General features: G+C 41.3%; 1 protein-coding gene across 4 annotated transcripts in view; it reads left to right on the forward strand.

Moving 5' to 3' along the window:
* MYH10 (myosin heavy chain 10) overlaps positions 1 to 17,374 on the forward strand; it is a 139,591-nt gene that overhangs the window by 78,763 nt on the left and 43,454 nt on the right. For all 4 annotated transcript variants that reach the window (XM_058559736.1, XM_058559734.1, XM_058559735.1 and 1 more), the window contains 3 exons: positions 439 to 612; positions 5,217 to 5,390; positions 5,625 to 5,739. In XM_058559736.1, coding sequence (XP_058415719.1) covers positions 439 to 612; positions 5,217 to 5,390; positions 5,625 to 5,739 — 463 coding nt within the window. The remainder of the gene's footprint in view (positions 1 to 438; positions 613 to 5,216; positions 5,391 to 5,624; positions 5,740 to 17,374) is intronic.

Consider the following 17,374-nt stretch of genomic DNA (forward strand, 5'->3'; position numbering starts at 1 on the left):
CCCGTTTCTTCTCCAGACACCTCAAAGCTGACAGAGACATGCTGGCTTCACTTTACCTCTGGCCTTCCCAAGTCTCTGTTTTTCTTCTTTTTCTCACTTCCTTTCTCGTTTATTTCTTCATTTCTATTCATTAACCATTCACTAATAAGAATTGAATTGTTTTATTTGTGGATGATTCAATTAGCATACTAAGTATTATTTTCTCATTTTAGCAGCTCAGTAATGTGATGTGGCCGTATATAGTGTGTTTGTGCGCGCGCGCGTGAGAGAGACTGACAGAGACCTCCTCAGTTTAGTCATAATCATTCAATAGAATTAATAATGTAGTTGATACCTAATTAATAATTTTAACGAATGTTTTTGATGACTAAATTACTGATTATTCCTGTTTTCCCTCCCCTCCCCGTGTTTGGAAAATCATTCTTTCAATATTTGTAGCTGAACTCTTTTGAACAACTTTGTATCAACTACACAAACGAGAAGCTGCAGCAGCTGTTCAACCACACCATGTTCATCCTGGAGCAAGAGGAGTACCAGCGCGAGGGCATTGAGTGGAACTTCATCGACTTTGGATTGGATCTGCAGCCATGCATTGACCTCATAGAGAGACCCGTAAGAGTATTGACTTGCTATTTGGCTTTCAGTTCATATTCAAGCTGTGTCCTGAGTTTTCTCTTGGCATAATCTGAGAGAAATTATCCTGTCTAATCAGTGTTAAGATAATTTCCTAATCTAAATTTTCTAGGACGGTGATACTTTGATAAAATAACCTATTTAAAAAGTAAGTCACATGCCATCAGCCCCTTCTTGAGCTCTCTTTTCCTGCAGCTGGATGCCCCTTGCCTGTGTGAATATATTGGCTGGTTCCCCTCAGACTGCAAACACCATGGGGGAGTGGCAGTTGTGTTCACCTTCAACCCTCAGCACCTGTCAAAGGGTGTAGGCCTCCACCTGGCATACTTCCTAGGCCATATAGGGACACTGCACTTAGCTGAGAATAAGACATGTCACATAAATCCATTTTTCATATAACTGAAGCTTGTCCTCGTAAGTACAAAGATATTTTTATTTTAGCAGAGTTTTTTTTAATTTGAAGTTTCAGGGGGTTTTTTGAAAGAAACATTTTTAATAGCAATCTTAGAAAGCATCAGAGATTATTTCCTTTTGGTTTAGTGATATGTAGAAATACAAAGAACTATGTATACCTCATTTTCACTTATGAAACTCTACTCCATATGATCTCAAACAAATGTTGATGATTTGGCTGTGTATTCTCTGGCAGTTAGCTTTTGCTTAACAAGATAGTGGCTTCGCTCATTTTATTTTGCTAACTATCAAAATATAGGACAACAAAAGCACAAGTGAGCATCGCTATTGGTAATTTACATGAAGTTCTAATCCTGGATAAGTAGGTATGTTTTAATGACAGCTCGGAGGTTTCTCCTGTGGGGTGCTCTGGGCTTTGGAGCGGTTCTTTCTCTTGCTCCTCAGTCTCTGTTGCCACCTGTGCCCTCCATGTTGGAAGGTGTTGGGAGGGCTAATGTCTAGAGAGCCCAGATGGTACAGCACCTGTAGTGAGAGGAGTGGTGGCAAATCAGGAAGAGGAAAAACCTAGAGGACATCACCCCGTTAGGGATGTAGTTCTAGCATGTTAGAAATTTGGGTTTAAGGGAAGTAACAAATGCATTTGGCTCATACATGAGATCATTTTACCTTTCACGGCACTGGAGCTGCTTGTTGAGAGCAGAACTCTCAGGTTACCTGTAGTTGGGAGGGATCCCTTCCGCGTACCTTGCAGCATTATTTAGAAGTAACATTCAAGGCATACTAGCGGTAACTTCCAGTTAGCTCTTGGGCATACACAAACAAATGAATATATTTCCTTGCTCCTTTATTGGCCAAAAAAGGTGTTTGGGAATTTATGTAAATAAGGGAATGGATATTTCATGTCAGTACTAATGATGATTGTGATTTGTTGTTCGAGATGCTCATTTATATGTATCCATATGATGCTGGAAGTCCTATGTTTTAAGAATATATTGACTATGTTTCTGCACTTACAATTTAAGATGGAAGAGAATCCATAAGAGTTGCTAAGTTAGTCTCTTTGTGTGTGGGAATAATTGTACCAGAACTCTTCTAAATGGAAAATTATCAACCCTAATTTTTAAAAAATATTTTTAGAGGGTTTTAAAACCTGATGGTTTTGTGACCCTTAAATGAATCTTAGGAATGTACATTCTTAGTGTTACTCAATTGCATTTCTTTTTGCTCTGTCCTCTAGAACAAAATACTTTATATGCCAGTTATTCTTCACTCTCACATGATGCTTTTACTCTAAGAGTGAGAGTGACAGGGGCAGGTACACATTTCAACCTAATGATTAGCTCACAGCAAAGATAGGTGAGGCAGAAAGGGTTTGATCTTTATATTTTCAGTTGTTCACAGATGTTCAGTGTAAATATTATTAGATTAGTATAAAATCAAGGCAGTGACAATTTATTAAATCCTTAATTACTGCCTAGAAATGCAACGATTGGGATGCTGTGGGGATATAGGAAGTGTATAGCATGGCCCTGGTCCTCAGGGACCTGATCTTGAAGCCAGAGAACAGAACAAAACATGTGGTTAGTTTGTTGGTGACATGGGACCAGTCTAAGTGATTCTCTGAACTGAGAAGAGGCAAAGGCCACTGCAGGCTGACAGTGTCACAGAAGGTTTCACAATGTGGACGTTGTGAAAGGGGTAAGAGCATTCCAGGGCTACATTTTGTGGACAGGAATTGGCAGATGAGCAACACATTGAAAGCGGTATTTTAGGAAAATTATTTTGCCAGGGTGTTCAGAAAGTATTGGAATGGGGAAGATATGATTCATAGTAACTAGTCATGCCTAGATGTTTAGGGACAATGAGCAGAATGAGTTCTTTCCTTTCTTTCTTCCCTCTATCCTCTCTCTCCCTCCTTCACTCCTTCCTTCCTTCCTAGACCTCTTGTCTTGGTACTTCTAGGCTGTTCTCCAAAAACAGTATAGGATGCCCTTTTATTCCCTGCCTGAGACACCTCAGAGAGGGAGGGAGGGAATTCAAGATTTAATGCTGACTCACTCTTCACCTCAACTGTTCTTCTTTAGAATTACCTTATTCTGCTTACCCATAGAAACATAAAATCTGATGTAAAAAAAAAAAAACAAATTTTTTAAACCCTGTAAGAATTTAATAATAGTAGCAAATTAACTAGCATGTAGAATAATAGGGGATAATGGACCACTGATGGTCCTTTCAAAATGGTGAGTGAGGATATTTTCCAGAAGGAAAATACCTAAAAAACTACTCTGTGGTGGCACTTGCCTGTCCTGTGCTGGTCTTACCCTATCTCTCACAAACCCAGCCCCTGCCTAGCTTGGGGTGGGGTGGCAGTAGACGAGCCTCTGAGCTTAGAAAGCTGCTTACAAAACCTCTGATATCGCCTCTGACCTTTAGACGGAAACATAGTCTCCCAAACCTCCAGCCCTTTAGAAATCCCCAACTAAAAGGAGAAGTGATAACAGAGATCTTGATATTGAAGGATGAAGTAGGAAAAATAAAAAGGAGACACAATAATGGATATTCATAATCATGCTGACACTGAATCATTTAGAAAAGATGAAATTATATTTGGGATCCTATTTCAGAATTTAGAAATATTTTCATTAAAAGGGATTAAAAATGTAAAAATTAAGGTAGAAAGATGGATCTTATCTTAATATGGAACTTCGTTTCTCAAAGTTGTCAGATGAATGAGTTATTGAGTTATCTGCTGCTCTGACCCTTTGCTTCTCTAAGATTACCTAATCCTAATTGCCTCTGATTATAGTCTTCCTTTAGCTGCTCTGAACCCTGTATGTTCTTTTAGGTAGAGGAACCACAAACTAGATAGCTATGGAGTAAGGTCTCAATACTGGGGCTCATTGCAGTAGGATTCTCTCAGCTTCTACCTGCTGGCATTCTGTTTAACCACCACCTTCCTCTGACCATATTATTACTTGTGTCATTTATATTTATCTATAACCTCTAGTTACTTTTTAAGCAATATTTATATAGACCCAGCTCTTCCCCAGTGAACATAAAGGCCTTGTGAGTTGAAGAAAACTGATCCTAGAGATTTATTCAAAAAGCTGATTTCATAGGTATGCCCTAGGATTGGTACATTCAGTCTTGTATCACAAACTTGCCGTATTTGTAGTATGTCAATAAATGATGACCCAGAAGCACTTTAAAATAGACGATCACTATTTAAATATTGCATTTACCTATCATGTGTACCCCACTTTCCTCCAAAAATGACATCTTTCCACTGATTTTGAGCTCCCAGAGAATGGCAAGCTTTAGGAATTTTTTTTTTTTTGAGACATAATTCACATACCCTAAAATTCACTCTTTTAAAGTATATGATTCATTGGTTTTTAATAAACAAAGTTGTGCAACCATTACCACTGTCTAATTCCACAACATTTTAATCATCCCAGAAAGAAACTTCATTCCCATTAGCAGTCACACTCATTCCCCTCCCCCAGGCCCAGGCCACACCAGTCTACTGTAGGTCTTGATGTCTTTGTGTCTCTAGGCTTTTTTTCAGTGAACTAGTTGAGTGAAATAAAATAGGCTCTCAAATGTTTGTTGAAACAAATATATAAGTAATTGATAAGTTATTTCATCACCTTCCATATACTCTATTTAATAATAGTTTTAAATATTTCACTAAGTGTGAAGTGGTACATTTTATTTAATCACTTAAATAGAGACTTAAATTGATTAGGATATAAAATATCTGAAGCTTTCCATCTAGTGGAGGTTTTATAATAATTTATCCAGCCAGTCATTGAATATAAATATTTAATTTCATCTCTCCACCTCCCACTTCCTTCCTGGTGTCTTTTATTTGCTGTGTTTTGGGGACCATCTACTTGGAATTAGTTTATTTACAATGTATATATTTTTAAGTTTTCAAGATGAGTTACTCATCCGTTTTCTTACCAGTACGTATTTAGCAGTTTGAGATCTCAGTGTTTGAACTATAGATATGGTTTGGACATTACATTCTATCCTAGCAATTAGGCTTCCATAGATCTTCATAAAACTCTACTTGTTTTGAAAGTTAAGCTACCAAACTCGATGGAAAACATCCTGGTGTTTAAAGATGTGCAAACCGTGTCCATCTTGTTGCCTCTCGTTGTCAGGCTAACCCCCCAGGTGTGTTGGCCCTTTTGGATGAAGAGTGCTGGTTTCCTAAAGCCACAGATAAAACCTTTGTTGAAAAACTAGTTCAAGAGCAAGGTTCCCACTCCAAGTTTCAGAAACCTCGGCAACTGAAAGACAAAGCTGACTTTTGCATTATCCATTATGCAGGGAAGGTAAGAGTTGAATAACCCAATTAAAAGGACTACGTTTGAAATATTGCTGCATCTCTTGAAGGTTGTAACAAATGTGCTGATAAACATTTGTAATGCTTAATTAAAGTGTAAATTACAAACGCTTTGCCTTTGAGACAACACACTGTTTGGATTGTTCTATGATCGTTTCTGGTTAAGGCTTACAATGTTGCTTGTTTTTTGCACCTCACCGTGTTTGGCTCTGGTACGGGCCAGGTGGACTACAAGGCAGATGAGTGGCTGATGAAGAACATGGACCCTCTGAACGACAACGTGGCCACCCTCCTGCACCAGTCATCAGACAGATTTGTTGCAGAGCTTTGGAAGGATGGTAAGAATGTGCTTACATTTGTAATTAAGCTTGGCAGAATCTTTTATAATTAAGGCTTATGTATGGTTCTTTTAAATATATTTATGTGTATGTATTTTACTCCAAAACTCTTTCTTTCCCTAGAGCAGGGCTGCCGTTATATTGGAATTTACCCATTTTAAGAATACTTGGGGAACAAGACGTCTGCCTTCTTGGTCAGACGCTGAGGGGAGTGTGGGAACATTAGGCCTAGGGCTATAAAGAACTACACATGTGCTTCAGGCCACCTTGGTCCCAATTTAGTTAATATCCAAGGGTATTGGGATATGAAACCTGAGAGGCCCTGTGCATTTTCTCTGTGTTGTGTACGTAGGTCAGCTGAGCTGTGTCCTCTGCTGGGCCTGGCCCCCTCAACACACAAAATGGCAGGTGAATAACTCAGACACCCTGCATATAGATCAGTTGTCTTTATTTCCATCAGTCCTCGTGGTTCTTTTGTTACATGAACCTCAGGTGAAGATTTTGACCATTTTATCATAGACTAGAGGCTTTGCTAGTACCAGAAAAACAAAACATCTGTGTGTCTATATATGCATAGTGGGAACCAGCATCTTCTAGAGCTTGGCTCTCGCTGCTGCATTTCATCCTGGTTCTGTCCCACCTCTTTGCTTGGCCTCAGGCCCTGCAGGATGTTAGCCCTGGATCTGCCCCTGCCTAGTCCTTGACCCCGAGGCCAAGACTAGTCAGTAACCTTACTTATGCTTTTTTTCAAGCATCTGAAGACCTTGCCATCTAGCTATCTTCCCAGAAGTAGAGAAAAACAAACACAGAAAGCAGTTAATAAGCGGTTAAGAAGTGGTTAGGGCAGTTGGGGCAAAAGGAGATAGAAAGAGAAGAATGAATACAGAGAACACGAGTAGGGGAAAGATGACTGTATCAAAGATAATCTAGTCAAGATCATGTACATCAATTCAAGCAAGTGTGAGGGAGCCATGCGTGTGTCCTGGGAAGAGATTGTGTGCCTGAGACTGTATAAAAGGAGGGATTTGGGGAACAGGTTAGGTTTCCAACAAGTAGAACGGAAGCTGTTAGTCTTTGTACCTTTAGATGAAAGTCTTCAGCTGGCTGCTGAGTGCTGTTACTTGCAATGACCCAGTCAGTCGAGGGATGCTGCTGCATGAGGACTGAGAAGAGAAGCAGGACCCTGATGTGGAATTTGCAGTACCTTAGTAGATGAGGGACTCTTGAGCCTGTCGCTAGGAAATGTTAGAGTGGGACATGAGAAACTGGAATGAGAGCGGGAAAAATGGCTGAGCTCCGGTTGTCACAGGGTCCATAGTGCTAGAAAGACCAGCACTGGTGAGTTGGAAATAGGCATGGGAAATGTCACAAAAAGAAGAGAAAGGAGTAATGCTGCCAATCATAAGTATTTGCATTCTATTAGGAATCAATTCAGTTGTGACTGTATTGGGGACGATGTAGGTTACAGAGTGACACCATGCTTACTCCCTCCTCCTGGCACTCTTCTAAGATCTTAGAGCACAGGCAAGGGAGTGAGATATGTAGACAAGCTGTTGAGTGCCAAAGAAATCTGTGATGAACGCCGTGAGAATGGTACGGAATGAGCTTTTAGTGATGTACAACAGAGGGAAGGACTGCTTTTTTCCTGAGGTGCTGAGGTAAAATGTCATAGTGGAGGAGGTAATTTTCCTTGTCCTTGAAGGATAATAATTTGTTGAATAAAGAAAGAAAGCTAAGATTTACTGAGCACTTACTAAGTGCCAGGCAGTTTTTCAGCACTACTTTATGAGCATTCACGTCCTGAGCATGACTTAAACATTTAAGAATGAGTAGGTTTATGTGAAGTAACTCATCTAGGGGTGGGTAGCATTTTTAGAAGTGAAGTTGGCCTGGGGGAAGGGGGAAGGGTTGAGCACATAGAATGAATGATGATAGTGTGGGAGTGGAAAGTCACAGCTCAGGATCAGTGCCCCATTGGGTTTTGGAGTAGGGCCAAGCCAAAAAGGGAGCAAGCAGGAAACGAGGCTGGGTGACAGCTGGAGACCAGACCATGGAGAACCCTGATGGCCAGTCTCAAGTGGATTTGACTTTATTGAATAAGTAGCATCAGTAGGTTTGTGAGCCAGGGAAGTAACACAGTGTGAACCTGAAGGAGTAAAGCAGGCAGTGATTTGTTGAATGGATTGGGGTGAAAGAACCTGGAAGCGGAATTTGATGTGAGGTGACTGAGGATGAAAGCAGCGGGCATGGAAGGAATTCCTAGGAAAAAAGGAACAGAGGAACTGGCATTTTTACTATTAAAGCCTCAAAAACTGATTTTCTCTCTTCAGAAGCAGATATTTGGGGACCAATGACAGTATAATAAAAGAAATTAGGTCCTGGATTTACATACTGGTTCTGACATTGTGAATGACTCTTATTTTTTGATATCTTGACCAAAAATGATATTGTAGGAAACACCTGTTGAGCACCTGACCCATTCCTGTAATACCATGTGTCTAACCGTGTACTTACCCTGGTTATAGTCAGTGAGGTAGATTTGGGAACTATGAAAGACATGTCCGCTGCCTCCAAGAGCTTGTCATCTTGTTGAAAACTCAGGATAGACACAGACGCAGTAATAGGACCAAGCAAGCCTCCATCTTGGCTCCCAACTTCCTCGGCTTCCTCCTTCCCTTCCCCTTTAACTCTACGTCTTGACATCCCCAGATATTGGAGAGCCTTTGGCAGCAGTGGGTCAGAAGTTTTAGGAACGTAAGATTTGGTGGGCAAGGGTGGAGGTGGGGGCTGCAATGATCAGTGCAATTCTGTATCACAGATGACATGTCTTACAGGTAGGACCAGGTCTGGACCATTTATTCATTTCCGTTGAATAAATACAGAGAAGTTATTTCTTTGATTACAGAAACTTGGAAACACTTGCCACCCTGCAGAGCTCCTTCAGGCCTGGCCCGAGCCCTGTGCATCTGTCCTGATCCCAAGCTCGGGCCACCCAGGCTGCACTACTTGCACAGCCCTGTTGTGGCCCTTGCCTTTCTAAAGAAGGCAGCTTGGGAGCATGTTTGGCCACTTCTGTCACAATAGGCTAAGAGCAAGCTTATCTACCCCAAGTTTGGTTGGGCTCTGCTAGCATCTGCTCTGGAATAACCCTGCGTGTTTGCCCTCCTGTTGATGCTATTATTGGCAGGAAGTCCTGTCAGCCATCAGTTTATAGGTGGACAGTTACTCAGTTTCATCTGAGAGACAGGATCTCAGAGGTCACTCACTATCAGGAGAGGGGCAGGCAGAGCAGCAGGACCCTGTGTGTCTGATTCTGAGACTTGTGTTTCATACATAAAGTCAGTGGCAGGCACAGAAGTTTGAAGAGGGTTCTTAAGTGGAGAATTCATCACTGCTCACTCTGTAGGTAGAGATCTCTTGGCATAATGGGAGCTTTTTCCCTAGGAAAAGAAAATAGCCCTGGAAAAACATGTAATAATTTTTCTCTTTTTATAGCCACATAAATGCAAAAGCAGAAAATGACAAGTTGACTGTAATGTATGACTGTATGATGTATGACTTTGTGAAGGTGCAATGCCTTGACTATAAAACATTTTGTGTTAAAATAGACTTTGTGTTAGGGTTTTACAGGGTTTTCTCAAGGCCAAACCAGGAGAAATAAGATTTATTGGTGGCAGCCCTGCCCTAGAGATTCATAGTGTCCCACTTTTTGCTAAAAGATGTTTTGGGATCTCTCTACCAGATGCACAGGATTTCTTGCCACTTCTTGGAGCTAATATACAGAAAAAACTAAAGATTGCGTTTTCATGTAAATGTGCCTCCTAGGATATTTTCATGAGTAATGGTATGATCAATAAGTATCATCTTACCTATGATTTGAAGTTATTTCAACATTTTGCTACAACAGAACTTGAATTTTGTTTTCCTTAATGGTAGTTACCTGTTAGTAATTTGTATTTGAAGCAAATATATTTCCAAAGTCTATTGGAAGTAAAATTACACAGCAGTGTGAATTTTTGACAGTAAAAGCCACTAATATTTACGGTTACCAGAATGCTCTAACTTACTGCAGTCTTGTCCTAATTTGCTAATTGCAAGATAATTTTATGAAAGACAACTCAAATAGTACCGTATTATTCTTAAATTTCATCCTACATTTACATGGGGGTAATCATTTAACATTGATATGATATACTGCTCACACCTGTGCTCTTTTGATTCAGTTTAAATTTATTTTATAAAGAATTTTGTCCAAATGTGCAAATTCTCTAAACAGTAAAGTTTGCATGGGATCTGCCTGGAACTGGCTACTTTTTATAGCCCAATTTCAAAGTTTACTTGTGATGTCGAATGTCTTTCACACTAACTGAAGTGTTTGTGTATTTGCTCTTCTGTCCTCCTGTTTTTGCTGTTTCTCAAATTTAGAGATTCAGAATATTCAGAGAGCTTCTTTCTATGACAGTGTTTCTGGTCTTCATGAGCCACCAGGTGAATGTATAAAGCCTGTAGGTCTTCCAAAACAGAAGGGTTGTAAGCCCACAGGAAGAACTTACGGGGGGCTGACAGGGGGGCCGGGGAGGGCAGGGTAGACTGGGGAGTGGGGCTGGTTTCTGGGTTTCTGTTTTTGTTTTGCTCATAGACCTGCATGAACCTTTCATTTCATGCTCAGTTTTATTCTTCTTCAAGGCAAATGTTTGAGTGCATCAACAATTCAATTGCTACTGCCTACACATTGCTTCTTATTTTATGCATAGCACCCACAGCACTGCATATTAAAAGGTATGTCACTACCTTTTCCAATAGCGCCATTTTGATACACAGTCCTCTCAGGGAATTGTTAGGGATTGATCTGCTAAATAATGTCTCCTTTATCTTTGAATTACCTTTAAATTTTCAACTCTAAGGAATTCCAAGGAGGAATTTTTTCTTTTTTTAAGTCATTAACATTTTGTGAACAAATAATTACATATTTATCTTACATGTGTTGGTCTCATCATTATACCTTTTGTTTGGAATTTATGTGCATATCTGGCATTTTCTTTTGAACTGAAGACAGTGAAACTATCTGCAAGGCTTGATATGTGCACTAGAGTGGAATGTTAAAATATGTACATTGAACCTGAAATCGAGCTCCAGACATTTGGGCCCTGTGGTCTGAATCCTTAGCCCTGTTTAAAATACGGCCTAACCATGGCCTAGAGGCCCCCTAAAAGCCCAATATAAATGAAGATCAGCCAGCCTTCTAATTATTTAGTGAAATTCAAAGATAAAGTCAAACTCATCTTATAAAATTTCCTTTATAATTTTTGGAACACAATAATGCTGAGACCCAAATCCATCTGAAAAGTTTTTTAAAAATATGTTAAAGGAGCATGCCCATTTTAATCCAAGATCCCTAACATCATTTCTAGCTCACATACTACGAAAGAAGTAGACTACAAGCATTGGGGTGGGGAGAGGGAGGACATGGATTATGCCAAATATTGTTCCATGAGCTGGAATGAATATTCCACAGAAGAACTCCAAAGGAAGAAATCTTCAAACTCAGTCGTCTTTGGCTTTGGGGAGCACTGATGAAGTTGAGGGGAAAAAAAGGGAGAGAACCAGGAGGTAGCTTTAAGCTTATGGTCTGCCTGGGACTTGTGCTTTGTGAAAAGATTAGCGCTTGATCTTTTGGACTTTCTCCCAGAGTACAGTGCCCTCTTTAGAGACTCCCTTTAACTCTTGCATTTCTAATCTTTTAAGAGAGTTCCAGACTGAGCTCTTTGAGAGTAGGGACAGTGCCTGTTTTTGTCCACCGTCAATTTCCTCAGCCCCTGGCACAAAGTAGACACATAAATAAGTCATTGAGTGAGGGCATTGATGGGGGTGTGGGTATTCCACACCCAGTTTTCAGGTGCAGCACCTTCGCCTAACACTCCCACTGTGGCCTCTCCCTCTCCTACAGTGTAGGTGCTCTTTCCTGTGGGACCATGATCTTCGGGGTGTATGGACCAGGTGTTTTTTTGTACCAGCAGGATCAAGTGCAGAGCCACTCCTAGATGACCTCACTCTGACAGGGAGTAAGCTCATTCACCTCACCATATTCTCAAGTTGGCTCTGAAAACGTGCCTGGTTCTGACTCTCTTAGTGAGACGTCCTTTAGTTAAGTTACTCAGCTCAACCAAGTATCAGGGATCTCCATCTCTACTTCTCCTTGGAGGACCTTCCATCCACCATGGCTAAATATGGTCTTTGAAGTTGTGTATGGTACTTCTATAGCACAGTGTTTTTCTCTTCAACATGTGTTTATGGATTCAAACCCCAGGGAAGAGTAACGGGTTTTAAATGAGAATGGGGGCTTTAGTATTTTCAGTGATTTCTCAGAAGACAGTAGATGAAGGAGTTTCTGGGGATCCAAATTGAGATTGCCTTAGACATGGTAACGTAGTGCATCTCTAAGTGAGATAACACAAAGCTGAGGGACCTTGTGCTTCTAGGTACATTTATAATGTTAGAAAAATTGCATTATGAAGAGCTTGCAGGCTTTTGAGGATAAAAATGAAGATGGGGTAAAGAAAGATTTCCAAAAGCATCAAAGGAGAAGTGCAGAAGAAAAAGGAACAGATTTTCTAGAGGCAGAATAAGGAGGTCATACAAGTTTCTGCTAAGCCAAAGGGCTGTTTTCTTCCAAATATGTTTTGAAAGTCTAGACCTCTGAGATAAACTAGTAATGGAGGATGCAAGCACAATGAACGAGCAAAGAGAGATTGTAACCTCAAAGTTACAGGCAGAGTTTTTAGACTAAAAGGGTCTGTGATAATAGGGGCTGTCTGTGCCTTTAATCCTGATCCAAACTGTGTTGGAGGGATAGTTATGTGTAGTCTGCCCTAACGCTAGTTTAAACCTGCAGTCTCCTTCCCGGGGTAGTACCATTTAGGTTCTCTGAGCCTCCGCGAGTGCTAGATGGCAGCTGACAGATCTGGAAGGGTACCACCAGAGAAAATGTGAGAAGTACATGAAGCAAGTTGTAATTGTTGATAACTTCTCCCACCCTTTTTCAGTCTTGCATAGAAGCAGCACTTGAAACGTGGTAGCAGCAGTTAACTTGAGCCTGAGTCACCAAGGAGGGGTTGGTCACTGCTGGGGGAGGACTTCCCCATTTGTCACCGCTCTTTGGGTCTCCCCTGGTCTTCTCATAGCAGCTGAATTCTTACCTACCTTCTTGTCATAATGTAGGGGAAAAGCTTTTACCTTAGCCATGCTTCAAACATAGAAATGAAGTTCTGATTTCAAAAATTCTGAATCAGCCTTTTTTTATTTCAGTAAGTTTCATTAAAGGCAGTTCTACTTAGAATCAAGTAGGATGACTGATAAAATGGCCATCATTTAATCTCCATATTATGTCCAGTGGTCAGGATCTCTATTTTTAGTGCCACTTTAGAATCTGTGGTTTAGGTCTGACAGTTTATGTGCTTAAATTGTCGTCATTTTTGGTGGAGGAAGGTTTTTTGTTGTTGCTGCGGTATACTCTACTCCTTCATATATTTTTATCTTGAGTCTTAACAAGAGTGGAGCTCCAGGAGAAGCAGCTTTTGGGGACTGCAGCCGGAGTTCCTGAGGTCAAGTGAGGACAAGACACGTAGTGCTCAGGGTTATCGTGAGCATCAAAGAAGGCAGCATGAGCCTGCAGCTGGCACGTAAAGTGCCCAAATCCGTGACGTCTGGCGTTGCTGTTGCCATGGCTGCCTCTGCTGCGGCTCCACTTGCTGTGGCCGCCTTGTTGGCTGCTGCCGTTGTGATCGTGAAAAACAGAAAACCAATAACGGTTTATTTCCTTGGCTGTTATTTAATGCAAGCCCACTTTTATTCATAGTGTGCCAAGGCCGAGCTGATAGGCAGTCATTCTGTGCTGCCCCGTGTCAGCACGGATTAAACACACGGGCCCTGCCGAGGGGAGTGAGCAGGAGCAGGAGTGCAGCAGAAACACTGTGGGGTGAGTGGGGCTTCCCATTTGTCCACACAACTTTGGCCTCTGCAGTGGGTGGGCAAGTACAGATGAGGGAGAGAAAGGAGACAAATCCAGGTTCAGCTTAACACTGGTGCTTGGGAGAAGAAAGATTGCTTTCTCCTTAAATCACATGCTACCTGTCAGCCTCAGGACTTCCTGGAATTTTTCTAAAACTTTCCAACTACTCTAGAACAATTAACAGATTGGTTCTACTACCCAAATTTGTTATTACTGTGTAATAGAGATATTATGGAGATATACTATTTGATGTTAGGATTTTTTCTGGGAATTCAGCAGTTAAATATTTGTTTCTGAGTCATTTTTAACTGTTAGTAACATTTTAGTGTACCTTAGAGCAGGATTGTCTTCATTTGTGTAAATGAGTATTGAGGACCTGCTCGTGCCCAGTGCGGTGCCGGGTCCCGCAGCCTTCCGTGGGAGCGTGTGATGTAGTTCTTAATCACCAGGTCGGGGTATTAAAATTAACATTAAAGTAGGTTTCTCCCCTGTTTTTTGGTTTCCAGCTATATTAACTAGAGTGAGTTTCTGAAGAGCTAGCTTAAATACCTCAAATTAAATTTGAAGCAGTAGTATTTTGGCCCACGCACAGATCTGAAGAACATAGAAATCTCATGTACCTCTCATTTCCTGAGATTGTCCCCTAGAGGAAGGGCCAGTTAAGCATTCTGGCACTAGATGACACCATTCCTTATATAAAACTATTGATGGCAGTTTTATAAGATAGATGATTATAAGTTGTATTTTTTTCTCTTAAACTGAATATACCCTTAGAGATTACAAGTTTCTGGAGCTCATCTAATTTCTGACTGTCCAAGTAAGTCTTATAGATTAAAAAATTAAGTGTTAGTATAAAATACTTTGAATTATTTTCAGGCTACTGGGCAACCAAATAATAAATTACAGTGCCTACCAGCCACCCTACCCAGGCTTTCCTGATGCCTCCAAGAGAAGAGTTTGTAGCAGGAGAATAAACAAAGCCCTTCTCCGCCCTGAAACCAGGCGCTGTAAGACACTTGGAGGTGTTAGCGGTACTAGGTCTTAGAAGTAGCAGTGCTGCTCATTTTGAGGAGCTGCTAGAATCTTGCCTGATTTTCTGCCTTTCTCTGATTCCTACTATAACCATTTTCAACACAGTACTTTTTTAAATAGAGGTTTTTCTAGGTCTTGATTTTTGAGTGAAAGCATTTATTATTAGTGTGGCCCATATCATTTAATGAAGTTCCCAAAGTGTTTCTCTTTTACCCACAAGATAATTTTGCTCATTGGTAGAAGCTAACCCTGAGTTTAAATTTTTGAATTAAAAAAAGAACTGAAAGTCTAAAGCATGAATTTTTTTCAAATCTGAATATTTATCTTAGATTACCCTTATTAAAATTAAATTGGAAAATCAAGTTCATCATTATTTTAAAAGGAGTCCCTTCTCAGGACTGTATTGTTAGACTCCGCCGTCCTGTCGTGTTGAAGAACTGCCCTTACAGGCTGAAAAACTGCGAAACCAATGTGACTGAGTCCCTGCAAAGTAAACGCGGTGCTCCTTCTCTTTTGTTGTGGGGTGACTTGTTCTTGTGGTTAATCTCGTGTTCATTCAGTGGATATTTATTAAATAGCTACTGTGTGCCAGGGACCATGCTCAGGCCAACATTGATTGGGTGGTGGGGGAAGGCAGAAGACATCATCTGAGCTGGTGATCAGAGGGGTCCAGAGACACAGGGTTCGGCTCTCAGGGCCCTGCGTTGTTAGATGCTGGAGAAACGTCCCTGGGGATGTCCAATCCAGTGGGAGTACACCCAGAACAGAGTGGAAGTGTTGTCCCAGGGATCTGGCCTGGGTGATTTGAAGCCTAGAGAAGGAATGGCCTAATTAGACTGGAGGCAGGGTGGAACCCAGAGCCCAAGAAGAGGGAGTTAGGTAAAGGAATGGAGATTTAAAAGCCAATAAGAGTTTGCCAAGATGGCTGGAAGAGGGCGTGCATTCCAGGCAGAGAGAAAAGGATGGAGAATTGAGGGCCTTGTGTCTTTGAAAAAATGCAACTAGGTTGTACAATTGGACCTTAGATATGTATAGGAAAGTGAGGTACCTTCATTGAGCACTTGAATATTTTCCAGGCACCTCACAATTCTGTAAGGTAGGTCACATTAGCTCCATTTCATGAAGGAAGAAACTGAGGCTTGGAGAAGTTGAGTAACTTGACCCAAGATCACACAGCTTGTGAGTGGCAGGTGTTTCTGACTCTCTGGGTTGAGTTCTTTGTCACTGTGCTATTCTACTGGGCTAAGGTATTTGGACCATATCTGACAAGTTTTAGGAGAAATTGAAGGATTTTAAGTTTAGGAATAAATAACTTGTTTAGTTTTATCTTTTAGAAATACCTGTTAATCATTACACTGGGACTAAAGGAATAAATGGAAAGAACAGTGTGGTGGCAGGGGGAGAGGATGCAATGGGAGAGTGAGGCTGGAGGAAGGGACCAGTTAGGGGGTTACTGCAGAATCCAGGTGACAAGTTAGAGCCCAGACTAGGGCAGTAGAGAGGACAGAGGGGATGGATCGAAGACATTTGGAAGTCCGGCTTGACCAGTTTTGGTGAGCAGCTGGGTGTGAGAGAGGAATCAAGGCTGGGTCCTGGTTTCTGGCTTGAATAACCAGTGACACATCTGCAGAGGACACACAGGAGGAGGAACAGAATAGAGGCTGGGGTAGCGAATGTACTCCAGTCTAGGATCTTGACCTTCTGTCCCTCCTACTTCTGGCCACTCCTCAGCCTCCTTGTCTAGCTCTTCCTCCTCTCCCCAGCTCCTTGGGGCATGGTCCTAGGCCCTCATCTCTTTTCATGCACCCTTTAGGTAGCTCATCCAGTCCCATAACTTGACATACTATCTGTAAGTCGACAACTCCCAAATTTACCTTTCTAGTTCAGACCTTTCTTCTTAGCACCAGACTAGAATGCTCAGTTGTTCACTTGACATCTCATCTTCACCTCAGTATCTCACAGGCACCCCAGACTTACTTAGGGTTTGGATCCTATCTTCTTACCCACAAAACACACTTCTCTCCCCGTCTTCCCAGTGGCACCACCAGCCGCTCAATTGTTCATACCAAAATCCTAGGAGTTATTCTTGGTAGGTCCCTCTGCCTTATTTTCCGTATCAAGTTAATCATTAAAGCAAGTCGATTCTCCCACCAAAATATGTCTGGAGTCTTCTTTCTCTATCCGTCTCTGCAATGTCACCAGTTCAGGCTACCATCATCTCTCTTAGAGCCTGGACTACTAAATGGTCACCTGTCTGCTCTCCCCCACCCCTTGCCCAATCCATTCTGTATGAAGCAGCCATCGTGAGTGTCCGTGATCTCCTTACTCTTAAGGCTTCATTGGCACTAGCTTCTTTCACTTATTTTTGCCCCTGGTCCTTCACACATGCCGTTCCCACTGTCTGGAATGGTCTTCTCTCCACTGTCTCATTCTTACTCTTTGGGCATTAAACGTAATTTCTCCAGAGAGATCTCTAACCACCCATCTTTCTCATAGCATTTTGTTCTTTCCGTACATTTCTCACTATTTGTAACTGTAAATATATTTAATTTTTACTTCATTTATTTGCTAACATATATGTATCAAGCATGTTAT

This window comes from Diceros bicornis, chromosome 18, assembly GCF_020826845.1.
Source record: "Diceros bicornis minor isolate mBicDic1 chromosome 18, mDicBic1.mat.cur, whole genome shotgun sequence".
In the NCBI taxonomy this organism is placed as follows: domain Eukaryota; kingdom Metazoa; phylum Chordata; class Mammalia; order Perissodactyla; family Rhinocerotidae; genus Diceros; species Diceros bicornis.